At 38.1% G+C, this 24,469-nt stretch overlaps 1 protein-coding gene across 1 annotated transcript in view; it reads left to right on the forward strand.

Annotated features, from left to right (window-relative positions):
- Positions 1 to 24,469, forward strand: part of LOC126253229 (phospholipase A1-like) — a 108,638-nt gene that overhangs the window by 39,975 nt on the left and 44,194 nt on the right. The window contains exons 3-4 of the mRNA XM_049954417.1: positions 1,302 to 1,423; positions 14,472 to 14,726. Coding sequence (XP_049810374.1) covers positions 1,302 to 1,423; positions 14,472 to 14,726 — 377 coding nt within the window. The remainder of the gene's footprint in view (positions 1 to 1,301; positions 1,424 to 14,471; positions 14,727 to 24,469) is intronic.

The raw sequence follows: 24,469 nt of genomic DNA on the forward strand, positions 1-24,469 counted from the left end.
CCACATCATCCAGTTTTTGAGCCACTGGAAGGTCATCATCTGATGGTGTGCTTTTACAGGAATATGATACTTAAAAAATTATTCATTATATACCAGGATAAAAATACAACACTTATACCTTGATCAAAATAACTTAAGTGACTGACAGCCAAGCATGGGGAAGGGCAATATTGTCAGTTCAAATTTGCCTGTGCACACCATATTGCTGTAGCAGAAATAGCTGAGCCTTTCTGTTATGCATAATTCTAAACTGCATGCTGACATGTAGTAAATGGTTTGGTTAGTGGGGCAGGAATAGTCTTATCATTTTCCTATGCACTGTCTCCACTAGTTAAGGACATTGTACCACATAAAATAAATACACCTAATTGAGAAATAATGCAAACAGTGAATATGGATCATGATTGTTACTTTACTAGCTATAAGTGCCATCTGCAACTATGACAACTGACACCTGAAATAGCAGAGTGACATTACATTTGTGAACAGCACAGAAGGCATGATCAAGCAAGCTCATTCTCTGATCAGTTGTTGTTCTGGTAGCTGTCCTGTAAACAAGTAGCTGTCAGTCACTACATTATTGCAATCCATGTATAGATGTAAATGATTTAGCACACAGTCTATAATTACATGGTTTCCACATGATTTAACATACAGTGTACAAATACACGATTTGTATGCTATTTGATAATTCATGTGCAATAGATAGTATGTTTCCCATACTAGTAAATAATGGTCCTTTTTAGAGTGCCATAATTATAACTTCTGGGAGACTAGCCACTCATAGCGCACAATATAAAGTTCTTGTAAATGCTCACAATCTAATGATGAGTCTGCAGTGGCTCAAAACATGGCTAATGGGGCAAATTGTCTTTAAAAATTGATATACATGATTGGTTGTAGTTTCCACAAAAATAACTGGATAGGGAAAGTACTTCATGAGGTGTTGTTATCATCAAAACAGTGTAACATGAAAGTCAGTTTACATGGTATGTGATTTTGTTTGCCATGAAAGTTTACAAGAATCTTTTATTGCAAATCCTGTGAATGAGACCATGAGATTGTATGATGTGTCAGACAGAACACTGCACTTCTAAGCTCACAGTATTCTCACAACTTCGCATAGCATTCTAAAAAATTACCAACTAAATTCTACGTATTCTTTTTCCAATGTTTTCTAATGCTGTTCAGGTGCCTATGACATAAGACTATGTCCAAATTAGAAACATTCATAGCTGCTGGAACTTTTGCATGATACAATGAGAAAAATTAATTTGTCTTACTAATACATTTCTTTCTAGGAATGATGAAGGAAGTGAGATGGACTGTGAAAATATTGGAGGCTTTAACACCGTATGGCCTACTGTGGTGCTTTCCCATGGTTGGATGAGTGAAAGTAGTGATCTGGATCACATCAAGAATGGTAAAGAGCTCCAATAATAACATTTACTTGAGGCTTAACATAAAAGGAATAACTTGCTTTTTTTATATGTCTATGACAAGTTTAACATCACAGTTGGATTTCAATATTTATACTACCCTTCATTTCATAGCATTTATTCACTCAGATACAACACAACATCATATGGATGTCATTAAATACATGCACAATTTGCTGTGATAAAGAATACCAAGTGCAATAAAAGTTATTGTGACATATCTCCATATTTTCATGAATCTTTTGCCTTTTTTATGACAGTCAGATGCGCATTTCTCAATGTTATCTTTCAATAACCAACCAGCAGTCATCGCCAGACTGAAAGCACATGTTGCAAGCGGTTTCCATTGTCCACTGAGGTGACAGAAATCATGGGATAACTCCTAATATCATGTTGAACCTCCTTTCGCCTAGCATAGAGCAGTAACTTGACATGGCATGGACTCAACAAGTTATCTGAATTCCTCAGCAGAAATACTGTCTTGCTGCCTCTATAGCTGTCCATAATTGTGAATGTGTTGCTAGTGCAGGATGTTGTGCATGAACTGACCTCTCAATTATGTCCCATAAATGTTCAGTGGGATTCATGTCAGGCAATCTTGGTGGCCAAATCATTAGCTTGAACTGTCCAGAATGGTCTTCAAACCAATGGCAAACAATTGTGGTCTAGTGACATGGTACATTGGCCATTCATAAAGATTCCAACATTGTTTGGGAATATGAAGTCCATAAATGGCTGCAAATGGTCTCCAAGGAGCCACACATAAGCATTTCCAGTCTATGATCAGTTCAGTTGGGCCAAAAGATCCAATCCATTCAATGTAAACACACCCCACACTGTTATGGGACCACCACCAGTTTGCATTGTGACTTGTTGACAACTTGGGTCCATGGCTTCATGGGGTCTCCAACACACTCAGATTCTACCATGAGCTCTTACAAACCAAAATTGGGACTCATCAGACCTGTCCATGGTTTTCCAATTGTCTAGAGTCCAACCGATATGGTCATGAGCCCAGGAGAGGCACTGAAGGTGATGTCATGCTGTTAGGAAAGGCACTCAATCATCTACTGCCATAGCTCATTAACATCAAATTTCACTGCACATTCATAATGGATATGTTTTTCATATGTCCCGCATTGATTTATGCAGTTATTTCATGCAGTGTTGCTTGTCTGTTAGCACTGACAACTCAACACAAACACTCCTGCTCTCAGTCATTAAGTGAAGGCCATCAACCAATGCATTGTACGTGGTCATAGATAATGTATTGCGAGGTATTATTGACAACACAATACAGCATATGTGCCTTTAGTCTGACAATGACCACTAGCTGGTTAAAACCAATTATTAAAAGGTGTCAATGTGAAATTCTCACATGGCCATGTCACACAAAATATAAAAAATAAAAGAACATGTAATCAGTTAGTCACATAATATCCATGGACAGTATGTCTTTTTCTAATGTTTTGGTATATAGAGTAAAATTAAGCTTCTGGGAATCAGCAAAATGCTGTAAGTAATGAGAATATTGGGAAAGGGGGACTACATTACTAATATGTGAATAAGTTGAGAATTTTAGTCTGACATGAGGTGTGCTAGGATAGTTGTGATGACTCCTCTGTCAGGATGATGCAATCGTCATTGCATCTGCCTAGTAAGCAGGAGACCTGTCTTCGAATCCTGGATTGGCATAAATTTTAAAATTTTCCCATTGATTTAAATCAATGCCTACTCATAGTCAACGTCTGTAATTTCTTTGTGTCTTAATTAATAGTGGCTGCTGGATCAAAATTATGACTGTTCTCTCGGGCATGTCCAAAGGATCAGGCACCACATACATAAGTAATGATTTATGTCCATTGTTATTTAGTTGTAAGGTGTCTCCCTTTTCGTACAGATGTTTTAATTTGGATGCATTCAAAAGCTTTTGAAGAGATGGGTACAGTGATATAACGTTTTTATTGCTGACACTGAAACTTTTTGCGAAAGTACGCAAGAAGTGAACCCAAGCTGAATGGCATGATGGTCATAACTAGCTGTTATGCATAAATAATCCAAAGTTGTTTTTTTATGACTCTGTTATTATTTGCAGGAAGAAAGAGGACTACATAACTAAGGTAAAGCATGTTTCCTCATGGGTATTCTTTACCTGACATAAATACAGAGTCAGCTACAATTTTTGTAAATGGAATTATCTGTTAATATATCTAAAAACAAAGATGATGTGACTTCCCCAAATTCTTTGACTTTAAATATGTCTGCTTGTGTCTGTATATGTGTCGATGGATATGTGTGTGTGTGCGAGTGTATAACCGTCCTTTTTTCCCCCTAAGGTAAGTCTTTCCGCTCCCGGGATTGGAATGACTCCTTACCCTCTCCCTTAAAACCCACATCCTTTCGTCTTTCCCTCTCCTTCCCTCTTTCCTGATGAGGCAACAGTTTGCTGTGAAAGCTTGAATTTTTTTTTTTTTTTTTTGTCGACCTGCCAGCGCTTTCGTTTGGTAAGTCACATCATCTTTGTTTTTAGATATATGAATTATCTGTTAACTAATAGCATGAGAAAATCTTTAAGAAAACGATTTCAAATATATGTACATGCTCATGTTAGAGAGAACAGCTTTCATGGAAATAAGTTAACAATCAAAATGATGATGGTAACTATCATGAGAGACCATCTTGGCTATGTTTACATTTCCTGAATGTATTATTATGTATAGTAAAAGATCTTACTTCAACATTTTGATTGATACAAAAGTTAAAAATAGTTACGATGTAATTAAATTGTGTGTTCTTCGTGCACTAGTATTTGTCAAAAACCTTGTTGCACTCTCCACATATATACACCACCAGACAAAAATGGGAAACACCCAGATGAGGAGGGGAAAACAAAAAATCCCATGTTGCGGCGAAGAATTACCAGTGTTATGTTCATAATCTTGGGTTTGTTGGTGACTATTGGTAAGGCTTTCATAGTCTGTTCTTCTGAATCCAACAGCGAAATGGAGATTGTACGCCATTCTGATATGTCCAAAAGATAATACAAACGTGGTAATAAAAACCACCTCAAATGCAAACAAAATTCATTATAACATTTACAATGCCAATGCAATTTCTCTTTGGCTAACTTGTGTACAAGCCTATATTTGTTTCTACCTTGAACAGGAGACCTCACTACCCGTGAGGCTATTTTCTAGGATGGCCTTCAGCTGTGTGTCTGAGGTATGACTTTTGAGGATTGAAGGAGTGTGGAACATTATTTCAGTGATTACAAACTTTAGCCAAATGTACAAAAAACTTGACACTATGAGTCCAGTTGTCTGTACAGCCCAATTATCCATATCACATTGCATGCCATCTGGCCTGCAGGCATGAACTGATTTGTTTTCAAAGGATGCATATAGCCATTGTATCCTCTTCTGCATCAAATCAGCCCACAAGTGTTGTAACTGGTTCTTGATATACTGGATATGTGCAAACAAGATGGAGTTGACTTCTGAGTTAGTCCCGCACATGTTTAATCAGAAACAGATCTGGGGATCTTGCTGGCCACAAGAGCAACTGAACATCAGGCAGAGCATGCATAAACACATTTGCCACATGTGGGTGAGCATTGTCCTGTTGAAATATGGCTCTCTGACACTGCCACATTAGAGCTGAAACATGAGCACATCTGTTACTACAAACCTCCTCTGTATTAGTTCAAAAAAATTTGTGAATTGCTCATGTGCATTTTTTTCAGATATGATAACACGATATCTGTGTGGGCATTTCAAGTGTGAAGAATGTTCGAAATAATTAATAAACCAATTTACTTATTTAGTTCTTGTAGCTCCACATTGATAATATGGCTTGTTGAAAACATGGTTTGCTGAAAGCAATACTTTTTCTGGTGGTATGGTAAGGTTTGTTTATGTTTGACATTTAGACACTGAATGATTACATTTCTTCATCATCCCTTTTATTTTCTTCATGTCATATTTCAATATAGCGCTACAAATTGGTCTCAACTCATTAGAACAGACAGCCTCATAACAACTTCTCCATAACTCCATAATAACAACTATTGACTTCAAGAAGAACAAAGATACAAGAAGTCACACTTCAGCAATCTTGTAATATATTGATATTTTACATCCAGAAAATTTCATAAGCAATTAAATACTTCTTTTATAATAAATTATAAAAATAGGAATAACAACAATAATTTCAAATATAATTATAATTTCAACTATATATTGCTCTGAAAGAACAGATACCGTTGATGACCGTGCAGCTTCTCTAGAATGAAATGATAATTAAATTGACACCCTAGCTGCAAACAAGCATTGATACACATCATTGGGGACATGTTGAAAATGTGTGCCCCAACCGGGACTCGAACCCAGGATCTCGTGCTTACATAGCAGATACTCTATCCATCTGAGCCACCGAGGGCACAGAGGATAGTGCACCTGCAGGGACTTATCCCTTGCATGCTCCCCGTGAAACGCACATTCCCAACATGTCCACACCACTACATTTGTAGTGTGCCTAACAGATGTTTGCCCGTCACACTTGAGTCCCGGTCAGGGCACACATTTTCAACATGTCCCCAATGATGTATATCAATGCCTGTTTGCAGCTAGGGTGTCAATTTAATTATCATTTAATTATAATTTCAAATCAAAATGGAAATATAAAATATAATTATATTTTCTGAAAATAAATATTATGTTAATCACATGTGTTATTTCCATTTAGAAAAAGGATTGTAGTGACATTTTAATTATGTAGCCAAAATTACATTTAACACTAAATTAAAATTTGTATGCCATTGCATCATGTTGTAATTTAATGTGAGCATCATATTCTCCAATACATAACAAAAATAGGTGTAATGAACACTTCAGTTATATGGTGATGTATTGCTGCCTCATCAGAGTTCTCTGAGTCACTATCACCCATAATCTGAAATCATAACTGATGATACCAGGAGTGATACTGGTGTGAACTCCAAACATTGCAAGAATGAGACCTTTCCCCAAGTTGCCACCATACTTGTCAGTGATAGTAATTCATGGTAGTGCTGTTCTGTGATTCATCACAACAACATTCACTAGAAGTTCATGCTTCCTGGTCACAGCTCTATTCCAAAGGAAGCCATTTGTGTTGCAGTGTTAACTGCAGCCTACGCTTGGGCTAGTTGTCTGGCTTTTGCTAGTCACCAACAAATGATGCAGAATTACACAGGGTGTTACAGGGATTCCACCATTATGTACTCTCAGATGGCAGGCACATATGTGATGGGGTTCCTGAGTGCTTGCTGCACAATGTTGCAATCTTCCCTTCTGGTTGACCAAAACCTTGATGATAAATATGCCTGCCCTCACGTTTCCATGTAGTCCAACACTAGGCCACTGTCTCATCTGAATGCCACACAAGTTTGGAAGTTGCACAACTTGACCAGCCAGCCAATTGGAGATCCACAGTGAGGCCTCTTCCAAATTCTGTTAAGTGCTAACAATGCTCTCTCCTATGTGTACAAAGCCATCCCCTTGTCCTTTACAGAGATCACTCAATGTTTGACACTTACCACGCCTTTTTTATACCCTAACCAGCCTGTTAACTACACTAAACAAGAATAATAATAATGCATTCTGGTGTCTGACCACGTCCTCTGGATGCTTCACTATTTTTTGTCAGGCAGTGTATTTACTGTGAACTAGGTTGAACTGAATTGAGTCAATACTCACATTGTCAATGAAAGACAGGACTACTCGAACATAGGAACTTCTGTGAATATCAAAGAAAGCAAGATGCTCTCAATTTTTACAGCAATAATATAATTAAAGAACAAAATCTTAGGTTCAGGATTTTACATTCAAAATCAAAGTTCATCAACCCACTTCTGACACTGGGGTGCAGGAAGAGGTTTTGTCAATATATCTATGATCATTCACTCTGTCATTTGGTATTCCAGTTGCAGTGGACGCTCTTGGAAAGCTTGACATATAAAATGAAATGTTTTGTCTTTGAAAAAATCAGTGATATGTTGATTTTCCAGCAGACTGTTTGTCACTAAAGAAGCAGATGTTTGATAGCTCCCTCTATCCTAGTTCTTTCGTTAATGTTGACAGGTAAACTGCTTTCTTCATTCCTTCAATAAGGCTCAGGTACTCAGCTTCTGTACCTGAAGGAGTGGTGGGTCTCTGCTTGCATCAACACCTTGAGGTCACTGTTCTGGAAAGGTGAAATCATAACCTGTATGTGATCTCTGGCAGTTTTGGGATTCCCCATTCAGCATGTGCAAAACTGGAGATTTTCTCCTTGTCCTTGATATAGGTCAACTTATTATTAATCATTCCTTTGAAGTTTCTCAGAGTTCGGATAACACTTGACTGCAAACATTGTTGGGATTGTTGTTACGCATAAACCAACTTGCTTTCAGTTGCCAATGGACTCCTTAGTGGCATTCATTTACACATCGACATAAAATGAATATTTAATTTGGCTGACTGTCCTCAATGCCCAGTAATACCTCATGCCCCAAAGCCCCTTGACATAAAGTGTGGAAGGGGACTTGTCCTTGATTCACTTTGTCCTTTTTGGGTCTGCTGAAACAATTGTAATGTCATACTCAGAAATAAGTTGAAAGACTAGACAGTTTCCTCCAATGTCCACATAAGCACAAGGATCTGCATTTGTTGGCTACAATCCATCTGGTTTTAAAGGTACATTCTATGTGATGTGCCGCTGTTGATCAGTCAGATGAGCTCTGTAAATGGCTTTTCTCAGAGCACACACTTTATCACCAAGTTGCAGCACTTGGTGCATGTCACTTACCCTGTTGACTGTCGCTGTTTTCCTCAGACTGTATCATCCTTTGTAAGATTTCAAGGTGCAAATCCAGCTGTTCCACGCATGCTACTGTATTAAAGTCACCTATAAGAAATGCACTTGTTATACCCACCTCTGAATATGCAAATTAAGTTTGACTGACAGCGCATTATGCATTCCTTGCGATCTGAGCAAACATTTTCATGCTGGCTACTTGTGTAAATTGCACTAACAACAAATTATTACTGCTGCTAATTTCCTCAACAATTATCAGTGTACTTGCACTCAAGTCTGTGGTAAAACAAGTGGTAAAGTAAAACAAAATGAAACCAACTGGTGGAATGATAGGCTAAAAAAGTTATTAAAAATAGAACATAGCAGAGAAAGTGAAATATGTGGAGAAACAAAAACAAATCCATGGACTCAAACCAATAGATGCTCAAAGATTGTCCAAACTGGAACAGGCATACAGGGAAAGGAAACATACAGTTACAAAGTTTATGAAGAAAGAAAAGGTGAGAAGTTGAGAAATATTCACCCAAAGGCTAGAGGAGGGCAGCAATGGAAACAAAAGAATTGAGATTGGTGAAATGCAAAAGATCAGCTAGTGAAGGCATGAAAGTGATAGAAAGAGGAAAATGGGAATATATTTTGGTATGCAGAAGGGGTTGAAGATGAGATGAAAAAATACTGCAACACATTACTGAACGATAAGGACATAATAGAGGGAAAACAGGAAATAAAGAATTTACCAGAATCTGAAGTGAAAAACCACATATTACCTGGGCAGAGACTGAGAATGCCTTGAAGCAGATTAAAGGATGCAAGTTGGCCAGGCCAGATCAATTGACAGCAGACATGATCAATTCAAAAGGCATCCAAGGAATGCAATGGCTACATCAAACACTGGGAACCATTTTGAAAGAAAATAAAGTACCATATGACTGTAAGAAGGGGGTTATAATTATACTGGAGATACAGGAAAAGATTATTGAGGAAAGTTTAAAATCATTGTTAGAAAAACAGTTTGAAGGGAAACAACATGGGTTCAGAGGCAGCAGAGGAACAACAGACATCATATTTGCACTTGGGCAGTTAATGGAAATGTATTGGGAAAAGAATGAAAATCTCATAATAGTATTTCTGGATTTGTAAAAAGTATATGACAGTAATCCAAGTTGCAAGAGAAAAACTAATAGTTTAAAACTCCCCAGTAGGGAAGGTGTAAATGCTATATGAAAGATGCAAAAGTTATGTACAAGTGGGTAATGGGTAATGGCAGATCAGACTGATTCAGGGCAGAGAGAGAGAGAGAGAGAGAGAGAGAGAGAGAGAGAGAGAGAGAGAGAGAGAGAGAGAGAGATGTGCAGTAGTGCAGTGCACTTTCCCCATTACTTTCTGTTGCACTTATGAATGTGATTATAAAGGAAATCAAGGAGATAGGAAATAGTGATCTCACGACTTGATGATGTAGCTATTTGGGGAGAAACAGAATTAGGGGTACTGGGAAGATTGGAGTAATGGAACTCCCAAGTTTAAAGAGTACCAGCTGACAGTGAGCAAGAGTAAAACTGTAGCAATGGTTATGAGCAGGATATCTACCCAGGGCAGCCTGATGCTACATGGATAGAAAATTGAATTTTTGGAAGCTTTCAGTTATCTGGGAAATACAATATCAAGGAATGGAACTACCAAACTAGAAATACAGAACAGAGTAACAAAGGATCTAAATTTGTTGTGGTACAAGGGAGTTTCTATGTGAGCCAAACAGACCATGTTTAAAATATGACATACAGCTATTCAGAAGTTTCTGAGATCAGCCTTTCAGAAGACTAGAAGAGATAAAACTAGGAATGAAGACATCAGGGGCGAGATGAAAATGGATCTGTTAGTGGCTGTGAGACTGAGCCCTGTACAGCTCACATGGTTTGGACATGTGAAGAGGGTGAAGGATAGCTTCCTGTGAAAACAATACTTGAATAGAAATGTGCAGGGGAAAAGACCAGCAGACAACAGTGAAAAAGATGGCTGTATCAGACTAGAGGAGAAAACTAGGAAATATTATCTAGACAAGAAGTATCTCAAGATAGAATAAAATTGAGGCAAATTGTTCATAAACATCCTACCTGGCTCACTGGAAGGATACAAAAATCATAATTTGCACTCAGGAATATAAATTTGTCATAACTCTAATATTGGTCTTAGATAAATTCTGATTCTGCCAGTACAAAGACATCTGGCTGTAGTCTGTGTAAAGACAAATATAGGCTTTGTATGAAGAATTAGATAATAAAAGCAGCTGAGTACTACAGGAGGAGTAGTTGCTTCTTTTGAACTAGCTGTTTTTCTCCTACTATAGGAGGAGGAGGAGGAGATTAGTGTTTAACGTCCCGTCGACAACGAGGTCATTAGAGACGGAGCGCAAGCTCGGGTTAGGGAAGGGCAGGGAAGGAAATTGGCCGTGCCCTTTCAAAGGAACCATCCCAGCATTTGCCTGAAAGGATTTAGGGAAATCACGGAAAACCTAAATCAGGATGGCCGGAGATGGGATTGAACTGTCGTCCTCCCGAATGCGAGTCCAGTGCGCTAACCAATGCGCCACCTCATTCGGTCTCCTACTATACATATATAAAAAAAAAATCTAGAAGCAGTTACTATGTTGATGAGGTTGGGTATATATTACAGAAGTAGCTAGCAGTGATTGTTAATGTATAACTTGACTCATTCCATAACACTGAAGGCTCTTCTTCGTGAGGGGACTTGCAGAAGTACTTGGGCTAGTTCCAGAGAAATGGTCCCCACAGGTGTAACAATCCTAATGATCAGCTGCCAAAACATTTGCAACAAAGTCTTAGAGTTGAAGTACTGGAGCTCATATGATACTAGATACAGAAACATAGGATGCAATATGAAGTTGTGCTGGAAGCATGCGACCATTATGCCAACTTGAATCCTTATCCACTCCTGAATAGGTTGCTAAAATAACTATTCACTTTGTTGTTTAAAAGTGATTTATTGATGCATCTCAAGTTCTGCCCATCATTAGAATATCTGCCAAGTAAGAATGGAAAGTCATTACTACAAGGAATGGAACTACCAAACTACTTTTAGTGATTTGCTGTTAACTATATTTGTGGTTATGTCTTCCATTTTTCCTTCACATATTACTGATCATGAACAGAGCAAAAAATGGGTCAATAAATCACTTCTGAACAACAAAGTCAACAGTTATTTTAGTGACCTCTTCAGCAGTGAATAAAGATTGGATACAGAAAGCTAGCTATAACCTGAAATAGACAACTGTGAGATTTTTGAGATAAATTAAGTATATATTACAGTAGAAAGGAAACTCAAACCTACTGAGACAGAAACTGAAGTCACATGCAAGATTATTTGGGCAAGACTCAGTATCAAATGTGGTCACAAACTTATAACTGGTTCCTTTGATCAGCCATCAGACTCAACCCAGGACCTAGATGAACACTTAAGAACAAAACCTCACTAGTACATATTGCTGAATCACACTGTTGTCACTGGAGAAAACTGTAATCATCAGTAATTCATTGGGGACATTACAATTTTGTAAGCAGAGAGAATGACAAAATAGCATGCAAAATAATACCAAAGAAATAAATGGGGAATCTCATCCAGTTCAAAAAAAAATTTTAAACATACATCAGTAGCCACACTTTATACAAATTACAAGACTATACAGTGTTATGGTTTTAAATGTTGTGTTAGCAAGATGGCAAGTGGCACTGATCATTGGAAATTTGCATTACAAGTAGTAATACACTGTAGACATGAAGCAATATTAAAAAATGTGGTAAAGTATTTTCTTTGAAAAATGTCCTTGTAAACAAGTAAATATTAAGCTACCAGAAGGAGTGACTTAATATAACTAAGGAGAAACCAACTGTGTGGAAAGTAGAAGCCTTCTTTGGATTTACTTGATTAAATTTAGCTGCCATAAGCATGAATACCACTAAGCAGGATAGTGGTAGTTTCTCTTTAATATCATACAGAGATTTAAGTGTCTATGAATTGCTTGTCTGTCATTAATTTATGCCTAGGGTAACAGCATGTCTGTGAAGGTTCTCCTTCTCATTAAGATGTGCAGAACATGATGAATATATTAATGAATGACTGCACAAATTTTATCCTGGGATGGGTAAAAGTAACAGTTGTAATGAAACAGTTATGTATAATGTGCACTTTGTTCTGTAATTGACACAGGATGAATAAATGTCAAAGTTCATGGCAGGCACAAAACACAATTAATCATAGTTCCTTAGACATTCCACACCAAGTCACTCATTAGTCAGAGAGTTTCCTCTCTGTGGCAGCCACTGTCACTGTGGAGCCTTCACAGAGCCCTCCTCCTCCCTCCCCTCACACCCTTCCTGGAGTGAGGAACATTGGGGGCAGGATACAACCAGGGAACACCACTGTTGGGATCATATTCACATATGTGCACATGATCAGCTGCACCAAGGCCATCTGCAAAGCAGGGAGTGGTTGGATCATTTCTCATTCAACATGGGGGAAGGATGTGACGACATGAATCCCACACAGAGATGTGTAGACGCTATTCATTGATTTGATGTGGAGGTCAGCCATAACAAGAGTGATTAATGATGGCTATTGACTTTGCAGGGGATAGAATGTGGGGTTGGCAAATCAGTGGGGGTGGTGATGTCACAATCCACAGGCTGTCATTATGTCTTGGGTGCTTTGACAGTAAGGAAACCCTCAGGCAAGAGTCATTATGTGATGGCGGCTGTGTCCACATTGCTTCAGACTTTGTCCCAATGAGATAAATGTTGAGTGACAAGTTCATTCTCAACTCAATGTTCCTCATGCCTCCCCTCAACCAAGAGGAAATCATTGATTAGTCTGTCGTCTGACAGCAGGAGCTGCATGTCTAGATGGAACTTGAAGGTATTGTCTATGTTCAGATGGATAATGTGTGATTGGACTGTGAAAGGAACAGAGGAACTGTGTTGGTTGGAGGGGTTTGTAAATCTATGTTGAAAGTGTTAGTGCCTTGTCTAATGACTCTGTGAGGGCCAGTGTATGGCAACTGTAGTGCAGGGCAGATAATGTCATCATAGAGCATGACATAGTTACAATCTGCTAGTGCCTTATTGCTGAAAATTCTGGGAGAACTGTGCAACTGTAGAGGTGGTACCCTGAGCTGTGCAATGTGTAGTTTGACTGTTTTGATGAGGGATGTTAGTTCTGAGGTCTTCATTGGCAGCACTTGTCGCACAGAGTCTGCAAGTAGAGTGAGTGATTCACCGCAGGGTACTTCTGTGATGGAACTGCTGAGATCGTCTTTGTGAGCAATGCATACATGTAACAGCATCCAAAGTAATGCTTCCATTCAGCGACCACAGTGGTAGCTTTTAGTGCACAATGCCATCATTATATGAGGCCGTTGCTTTGTGGATGGTAGACCATTGTGTGGCAACACTGTATGCAGCAGAGGTTGCATAGTTCATTAGATAGAACTGATTTAAACTGTCATCCTTGGTCAGTGGTTATAGAGATCACACAGCCAAAATGTTACATCCAGTGTCAACAAATGCTGTTATTATCATCTGTGCTGTAATGTCCTGCAATTGAATGGGGAGTTGTGCTGTCATAATACAAGACAGTGAAATAATTTTCATGTATGCTTTGCCTCCTTGTCAAGTGTTCAGAGTGGAGTTATGTATCCTGATGCAAAACAAGCTCTAGTGTTAAAATGGGAATGTCTAAAAATTCAGAATGAAATTTAAAAATATCTTACTAACCACACATTCCAAAAATTATATTACTATCTAAATGCAAAGGTATTAAATTCCTGATAGTGACATACATGTAAAGGTATACATTAAGTAGTTGTGTATTGTAAACAGGCTTCAGTTGTTACAGAGGTTTTCTTTGAAAAATACCAATGTATTCAATGGTGTGGAGCAGTATAGTGATAGCCCATTGTCAGTACAGTGTACAATTCCAATTTCTAAGAGCTGTTTCTGTTTTGTTAATATGTATCTTCACTCATTCCATATCCTTTACAATTCTTGGTCTTGATTGGATCTATGGAGCATTATTAACGAGTAAATGGATGTATGAATGAATGAACAAATTTAATGAGAAGATAGTTGCTCTATCGTATAAACTAATGCCAAGTTGAGCCACTTAAAAATCTTGTTTGTTCTTTTACAGCATATATGACAGCAGGTGATTACAATGTCATTTCTGTAGACTGGTCACCAATTGCAAACAATTTAATATACACTCAAGTAACAGCAGAACTAGTCATTGTTGGTCAGTATGTGGCAAGAGTTCTGGATTGTTTAGTGGAGACACATGGGCTGGACCTGTCAAGAGTTCACTTGGTTGGTCATAGTCTGGGTGCCCATGTTGTTGGTGTGATTGGAGGTTCATTATCAGAGGAGAAGAAAGTGGCGTTTCTCACAGGTGCAGTATTTAATACTGTTAATATCTGAAAGGAGATCACTGTGCCAAAAGTGTATCATCTTTTTCACATAAAGTAACGCCAAAAATTAGGTTTGTGTAAATTGTGGTGTGTGCAGTCATAACAAACTATTGTTGTGCTTTCTTATAACCCTTGATAAATTTCAGGTCACAGCTCTACAGTGTTATTTCAAAATTTTATTGAGCTAAAAACAGATATAAAGCACAAAATTAGTAACTAAGCTGGTTCAGATAATATTTATAGGACCCAGATGAACGAAGTTATTAAAAAGTAAAATAACATTTCAGTCAGACAATGTGTACTAACTTACTCATTGTAGCAGTTTCAAATACTCATTCGTTACAATCCTAATTATGTTTAAATTACAGAATGTGTGCTGTAAAGAGTACACATCACAGAAATATGGTACTCACTTCCATGACATAGACACTGGAGACATAAGCTGCGGCGGAGCTTCGAGTCCTCCCTCAGGCATGGGTGTGTGTGTTCGTCCTTAGGATAATTTAGGTTAAGTAGTGTGTAAGCTTAGGGACTGATGACCTTACCAGTCCCATAAGATTTCACACACATTTTTTAAACATAAGCTGCTTCAAGCCTATCTACCATCAGAATTACTTATTTTGCCAAATTCCAAAGTATTTTTTGTATGGAAACATAATCCAGCGTAATATGCCACTTAGCTCAGTTATCTGTTGTCTTACAAATGAACTGTTACAACATTTCAACTTGCTCAACAAATAGATTCTTGCGGGCCCCTCTTTCAGAAGTTTCCAGTTGTCCCACACTTCTATATTTGTATACTGGAACCTTGTAAATAACTGAGACAGATTTCAAAACAAATCAATGAAAACATTTGTATCTAAAAACAAAGATGATGTGACTTACCGAACGAAAGCGCTGGCAGGTCGATAGACACACAAACAAACACAAACACACACACAAAATTCAAGCTTTCGCAACAAACTGTTGCCTCATCAGGAAAGAGGGAAGGAGAGGGAAAGATGAAAGGATGTGGGTTTTAGGGGAGAGGGTAAGGAGTCATTCCAATCCCGGGAGTGGAAAGACTTACCTTAGGGGGAAAAAAGGACAGGTATACACTCGCACACACACACATATCCATCCACACATATACAGACACAAGCAGCTTTGTGATGATTTTAACACTGAAGCATGGAAATCTTCAATACATATGAAAAAAATGTTCAGTCATATACCCACAATGTCCTGTCCAACAAGATTAGCAGTATACAAATACTGTTTTTGTAAAGTACAACATTATGGCACTAAGGAGAAGTCTACTATATAATTTTGACCTTTGAGAAATGTTTATTCACCCTACTGGTTCACAATCAACTTGGTTGTCACAACAACAATATTCAGATCATATTGTAATGTGCTGTGTTTGTCCATCACGGTGTAACAGTTAAAATGTTGGCTGATGGCATGTGGGTCGCAGATTTGATTCCCTCTCCCTGCATTGTTTAACATTTTACTTTTTTGCAACGTCCTGGGAGTTCATTATTCATGCGATGTATGTAGTGCTAAGGATATTCTACGTGTGTTCAAATAGGAGCAATATCTGCTGGGGTGACAGTTCAGCTCCCTCTGTCTTTTGTTGTGTGCTTAGTAATCATCCTTACATTTTGAAGTGTTAATTCATGTTGATGACACTGAACTTGCAACAGTAAATCATTGTGAGTCTCACATGACAATGTAACTGCTATGACAGTATTTTAAGACTTATTACATTTTTATGTGCATGAAGTCAAATGTCATAATTTTCGTGGCAGTAATATAATCTGAAAATGAGCGAGTTGTTGTTCATTTGTTGTTGTCTTCAGTGAAAAGACAGGTTTCATGTGACTTTCCATACAAGTCTGTCCTGTGTAGTCTCCTCATTTCTCCTTCAATAAGGCAGCCTACATCCATTAAAGCCTGCTCCTCTACACATAGCTTGGTCCTCCACCATAACTTTTACCCCAGACTCTTACTTCTAGTACCAAACCAGGAAGTGAGTTGGATCCCTTGCCATTCAAGTTGTATATTAATGACCTTGTGGACAATATTAACAGAAACATCAGACTTATTGAAGATGATGCAATTATCTATAATGAAGTGCTGTCAAAAAGAAGCTGCATAAATATTCAGTCAGGTCTTGATAAAATTTCAAGGTGGTGCAAAATGACTGGCAACTTGCTTTAAATGCTCGGAAATATAAAACTGTGCACTTCACAAAATGGAAAAAACAAATGCAGTATCCTATGTCTATAATATCAATGAGCTACACTAGGACTCAGCCAACTGATACAAATATCTTGCTGTAATATTTTGTAGTGATATGAAATGGAATGATTAAACAGGCTTAGTCATAGGTAAGGCAGGTGGTAGGCTTCAGTTTATGCAAGTCAGTCTACAAAGGAGATGGTTTACATAGCACTTGTGCAACACATTTTTCAATATTTCTCAAGTGTGTGGGACCCATACCAAATAAGACTAACAGGGGATATTGAATGTATACAGTGAAGGACAGCACGAATGGTCATACGTTTGTTTGATCCATGGGAGAGTGTCACAGAGATGCTGAAGAAACTGAACTGGTGGGCACTTGATGATTGAAGTAAACTATCCTGAGAAAGCCTACTTACAGAGTTTCAAGAACAGCTTTAAACAATGAATGAGAATATATTACAACCTCCTATGTATTGCTCACATAGGGATTGTGAGGACAAGATTAGATTAATTATAGCACGTACAGGAACATTTAAACAACCATTCTTCCTGCACTCCATGTATGAATGGAACATGAAGAAAATCTGATAAGTGCTATAATGGGAAATACCCTCTGCCTTACATTTCACACAATAGCTAGATGTAGAATGTGGTTTTTCTTTCTTCAACCTGTTTTCTATAATAAGTCATAAAGTCATTATTGCCTATGCATTCCTACAGTCTTCATAACCAAAATTGATATTCCCTCAGGTCATCTACTACCAATATTTTCATTACTCTGTAGATAATTTGCAGTAACATTTTGCAGTTATGACTTATTGTATTGATTAAAATTATGAAAAGGATAGTTGTTACTCACCATATACTGGAGATGCTGAATCACAGGTAGGCACAACAAAAAGACAGGCACAAAATAAGAGCCAACAAGACATTTGTCAAAAATAGACATCTATTTTGGCAAAGGCGTTGTTGGCTGAAAGTTTATTTTGTGACAGTCTTTTTGTTGTGCCTAGCTGCAACTCAGCATCTCTGTAGCAACTATCCTTTTCATAATGTTGTTACATTCCATCCTGGATTTTTTACTGTACTGATAGCTTGGGTAAACTCACATCTTTCACTGTGTGCCTTCTTTTGTGCTAGTACAATTTCAGTCTCCTTGAAGTCTTAGGCTGCTTGGTCTGTCTCACATATTCTGATTACCAAGTTTAAAGTTTAGTTGTAATTGGTTCAGCCAAGGATTTCAATAATAATTTGGGAATGTTGTCTGCTTCATGTAGTAGATGACTTATGGGAAACAGAAACTATTCAGATGAACACTAGTATGTTGATTTCTAGGGAAAAAGCTTTTATTTATACAAAACCATAAGTGAACATCTTGTATTTGATTTACGTGATCATTTATGAAAACTTATATCATCCAAATGGTAACCATTCTCTGGGACACTGGGGCCACCTGATATATGTTTTTTTTCTGCCAGAAGTCACACATAACTCAGTCCAACAGGTGTTGATCAGTCAGAACCACAGAACCACTGAATGTTCTACAGTATTAAATTAGTTCATTTACCAGTTTTTGGCTTACATGGCCATCAACAGACTTTTAACTATCATGCTCAAAGAGGGTACAATGCTAGTGAACAACACTGAAAAAGATGTTACACACCTAGAGTGAGGTACAAACACAGATTAGATTATACTGGTAATGTAATTGTAAATGTTAAATTTAAACAATAGATTATTATAAAGTAAACATATGTTCATATTATAAAATAGCAGATTAATTAGATCATGCCTTTGCTTTTTAAAATACACTGGATCATTGTGTTCCTCAGACAGTAGGAAAACCAGTGGTTACAGAGTTTCAGTGTTTCAGCTACACTCTGTGATACCTGGCTGTGTGATAAATTTTGTAGATTGTATTCTCCCAAAACACATGCAAATTTAGATATTATATTTTTTCCACTATACTGAACTGCCTTAGCACCTGCTGCTTTGCTCACATGGACTGTATGCTCTGCACAGATTTTTTTTGTTTTTCTTTAACTGAATTTTTGTGTCATTCACAAATTGCAGCACCTTCTAAACTTTTCATGCTAATTAAGGCCATAGAAGCATGGTCTTTTCTGAATGTACTTCTGACCAAAGACTGCTTCTGATAGCTGGAGTCCAAGGTTTTTGTTTGTAATGGTTTTTATGTTATTTGTTGATATCTTTATAGAAACTTTCATCCTCTAACACATATTTCTTTATATCTAACTGAAAAGGGAAATACAAATTTTCACAGGTTTAGCTTCAAATTTTTTTTAATACAACAAAATATTTTGAGCCTCCATTTCAGTCCCCTGGGGTAACAAATGCATATTGCTTTTATTTCTTACAGAGTAACCAAATTTTCATAGATATAGCTTTAAAAATACTGTCTTACTGAAATACTTTCATAAATATTTTCATTCTCTGTTTCACACCCTTCAGAGAGAAATTTTGAATAGTCCCTTCTTAAATGATGCTTTCAGTAAAATCAACACCCTCTCCAAATTTGAAGCCTCTATCCCTAGTGGTTTGGGCTGAGCAATGATGAATCAGTGAATCTGTCTGGCCCTATTTCATCCTCAGAGGGGTTGAATTTCTGAAAACAATGAAACATATATTTTTTTCATTTACATCCAAGAAACCAAATACCAAGTTTCAAAGGTTTGACTTTAAAAATAATTTCACACTGAAACAATGGAAAATTCTGGATGGAATAATGACAGTATTATGGCTTCAGCTGCCAGAGACTGTGTGTGTGTGTGTGTGTGTGTGTGTGTGTGTGTGTCTGTTTTCTTTTTTTTACAAAGGCCATGTTGGCAGAAAGCTTATTGTGTGACAGTCCTTTTGATGTGCCTATCTGCGACTTAGCATCTCCGTTATATGGCGTATAGCATCTATTCTTTTCATAATAATATTATGAAAATTATAGATTGTTACTCATCATATGGTGAAAATTTTGAGTTGTAGACAGTTACAACAAAAAGAATGTTAAATAAGTAAGATTTTGGCCGAAAAAGCCTTCTTCTGAAGTAGAAAAAACACACATACCCATTTCCAAGCAAATATAACTCTCACATACATGACCACTGTCTCTGGCTGCCAGGGTATAAGTTGTTGTTAATATAGTTTTCCAGCTGTGGTTTCTATCTGTTAATGTATAACTTGACTCATTACACACCTCTATGTGGGTTTCTCCATGGTGAAGTTCATAAAACACAATATGTGAGTGCCCAAGAAGCCACAGCTTCACAGCACATAATATAATGTGGTGTGTGGAGGTCACACCTGTTGACAACAGTGCAACTTTCAGTATAGGCCCTCTGTTCAGCAGCTTCCAAATAGTTAATGATAGCACACTCCCCCACAGCCATTGACATTGCTATTGTTGTTGGCTACAGCACATGGGACTTATGTTTCATTAAATTTCACCAATCAGAACATATAAATTTTATACATAGTAGGCCTGTTCATGGAATGTACAGCAATATAATATGTAGTACTGTCCTGCATCTATTAACTGGTTAATAAAAAGTATGAATTTTGTTATCTGCACATCAGAAACCAATGGCCTTGTCACAGTGGTAACTTCAGTTCCTATCAGGTCATAGAAGATCAACACTGTTGGGCTTGGCTAGCACTTCAATGGAGCTACTTAACTTAGAATTGGCATCTCCGGTAACGAAAATTGACAATGGCCAGGAAAGCAGTGTGTTGACCACATTCCTCACCAGTTCCACATGCAGAATGACATGCAGTCGATTGGGAACATAGGGCCTTCTGAGACCTGTTCAGACAGAGATACATAGCAGAAGTTATAGATTTGCAAAAGCACAGTAATATTTGTCAAGCCCATCCTGCACAACAACAACACCCACTCTCCCACCCACCTCCCACTGCCCCAACCACCACTTCCCTTTGAGACCATGTAATGTCACTTCCTTTATGACATCCAGGTTCTCATCACTCTGCCATTACACATTTATTGAACAGACTTACCAGAAAGTTGGAACCATGCCTCTTCAGTTATAAACACTATTTTTGGATCCATACAATTTTGAGAAAACAATCACAGAAATTCATTTTCTTGATGATTCTGCTTCCTTCAGCTGTTGCACTTTTATATGGTCTAAAATTAATGAGTGTAGTTGTTTTACTTTGATTGGTTATTTAATGACCTAGAAAGTAGTTTTTCAGTCGAATTTTTGAAACATGTCATAAAATTCACAAATTTTTCTTCATTAAAACAAATATGCTCCACTCTCCTTTTATCATAAACTGAACCTATTCTACATCACTTTTCCAATAATTTTTAAATGCAAGGCTTTGTAGGGACTGTTGAGTCAGGGAATTTATGTGTAAATATGTGAACACATTTTCTGTATGCGTTTTTCTTCACATAAGACACTGCCAAATTCATTCTGCATGAGAATACCACTGAAGAGCTGCATTTAAAACCTCAAATTATCAAATTGGACCACCTCAAAACAAACAAAATATCTTAGTTTTACAGTGCAAGTGCCACAGAAAGGACAAAGATGAAAACCCAACACTGGCAAGAAACAGTCCTGTAGGAGGAACATCCGCAACCAAGCATTAAACCAGAGGTTGAAAATGCTGCTACAGTTGTAAGGTTCTTTTAAGACACCCATCTTTTAAGGACACCCATCTTCAGGTGTCATAACTTGGTGCTGTGGCTCCGAGTGCCACGGTAGCACTCGCTGGTAGCACACTGCGTCTTTTATTCATCCACTGCAGCACTTGGAGTCACAGCACCAAGTTATGACACCCAAAGATGGGTTTATAGGATCCCAAAACCAGTCATCTCCTACATAAAAGAACCTTACAACTGTAGCAGTATTTTCAACCTCTGGTACTGGCAAGAAAATCGTACTGTCGATATTTAAAACAGTTGTGATCCTTCATAAAATGTACACACTGCACTCATGTTCATCTGTGCAGCACATGAATTAATCCATCTCATAGTTTTAGCACTTGTCAGGAGCTCAAGAGATCCTTGATGATTGCTGCTCCAGCACACGATGTGAATATGGCATACACTAGAATACAACATACTCTGTGGTCAGTGTTGGCATAATTTAGAAGTCTAAAAGCCTGAATTACTTCTATGTTACAGCCATAGTGGGTGTGGTCTTCTGGTGTACAATATATATTTATACTAATGCCATATGCTGGAGCAGCAGTTATCCTGAAGTTCATGATAAGTGCTACTAATATTGTGTTTTCATGCAGGTGCTGCATTGAAGAACATGCTTATCAGGATATTTCATAAATTATAAGTTTTTAAATTTTTTTCAGATCATTTTATGTTTGTTCACATGATCCTTACTGTACTTTTAATGGGATAGATCCACCTGAAGACAGAGCGAGTTTTCGCTCAGTAATGGAGTGTGTGAAGATTTGAAACTTTCTGGCAGATTAAAATTCTGTCCCAAACCAGGACTCAAAACTGGGACCTTTACCTTTCTTGGGCATGTGCTCTACCAACTGAGCTATCCAGATCACAGCCAGCACAAACCAAGATGACCAAAAGATGAATCTTCCATGTTTAGTTCCATTGCAGCACACAGTTTTAATCTGTTTTCAGGGCTCTCAGGAGTCCAGGTGGATGCAATCATTGAAGTCCCATGATATTTTGGTGAATAACCTTTCCACCATCATCAGGTGGGTCTGATTGAATGGTTGGTCTGCTCACTGTCAGTGTTATTTATGTCTGTTAGTCGGGCTTTGATTCCCTGCCTGATGGTCCAATTGCGGCCACCGATATTCTGATTGCGAATGCCGATGCTTCAATTGCGGGCACCGACCCAGGTCCATGCCATCCCTGGCATCACGCCTGGTGATGGAAGATGCAGAATCCCATGCAGTGTCCCCAGCAGCCATCATGGAAGGATCTTGTGTCCGCTTGAGGCATGACTGCTTGATGAGCCTAAGTAAGAGCTTCCATGCCTTGCTGAATTGAAAACCCTTGTCTCTATTCATGAGATTGTCTGTTACACAAATTTCAATGGCCTCCTTGAAGATGCTGTCCCATTAGAAGCTAGTACGGGCCAGAATCTTAGTCTCTTCATATTTCGCGTTGGGTCCAGTTTCCAAGCAGTGTTGTGCCATGAACAATTTGTTGGGCTGACCTAGGTGCATGTGTCATTGGTGTTCTTTGCAGCAGTCTTCAACTGTTCAGATTGTCTGACTGATGTAGGATTTGCTGCAACCACATGGAATATTATATACGCCCACTTTCTTGAGGCCAAATCTGTCTTTCACTGTCCCCAGTAAGGCATGTATCTTGGACGGTGGTCAAAAGAGTGTCTCAATTTTGTGTTGTTTTAGCAGTCTCCCAATTTTTGACCTCATATTGCCTGCATATGGTAGAAAGGCAAGGCTTGGTTCCTCATCTTTACACTGTTCTTCACCTGGGTTTCTATTGTGTTTCTGTAGTCTGAGGGCTGTCACATCTGTCAATTGCTGTACCCATTCCTGCAGAACACATTTTCTAGGTGTTTAAGTTCTTTGTGTAGATTTGTTTGTCTGATATTGAGTATGCCCTGTGAACCAGTGTGTTGAGCATCGTATAGAGTTGTGCAGGATGGTGGCAACTTGAGGCTTATAAATATGAGTCCTTATGTGGAGACTTGTAGTGCACACTATGACCCAGTGTGCCATTTGATCTCCACTCTACAAGTACATCAAGAAAGAGTAATTTCCCTTCCTTCTCAATTTCCATGGTGAACCGTATGTTGTCATAGATGGACATCTGTAGATGATCAGGTCTATGGGGCCAGATGACAAACATGTCATCCACATATCGGGAAAAATACAGAGTTTTCCATTCGGCTGCTTGTAGTGCCTCCTCTTCAAAACTCTCCAGAAATAAATTGGCTACCACTGGTGAGAGAGGGCTCCCCATAGCCACACCATGGGCTGCTCATATACTACAACAATGAGCAGACCAACCATTCCATCAGAACCACATGATGATGGTGGAAAGGTCTTCTTCTTCTTCTGTCATGCAGTAGGTTTTCCCTCAGCCCATTGCAGCTACACCTGGTCCTTCCATCATTTTGCCGGTCTTCCAATGCATCATTTACCTTGTGGAGCACATCATCAAAAATGTAGTGGTAATCTTGATTTGTCCATTCGTAACAGATGGGATATCCATTTCTGTCGGTATTTGTCAACCTTACGGTTTATATCAATAATATTTAATTCCTTCTGGATATCCATATTTCTTTTGTAGTCTAGCTTGTTGTAGCCTGCTATGTACTTGAGGAATTTCATTTCATTGCCTTGTTATCTTATTTTGAGGGAAACATTCCACGTGGGAAAAATATATCAAAAAACAAAGATGATGTAACTTACCAAACGAAAGCGTTGGTATGTTGATAGGACACAATAAAAAACACACACACAAATTTCAAGCTTTCGCAACCCAAGGTTGCTTCATCAG

This window comes from Schistocerca nitens, chromosome 4 (genome assembly GCF_023898315.1).
Source record: "Schistocerca nitens isolate TAMUIC-IGC-003100 chromosome 4, iqSchNite1.1, whole genome shotgun sequence".
Taxonomy (NCBI): domain Eukaryota; kingdom Metazoa; phylum Arthropoda; class Insecta; order Orthoptera; family Acrididae; genus Schistocerca; species Schistocerca nitens.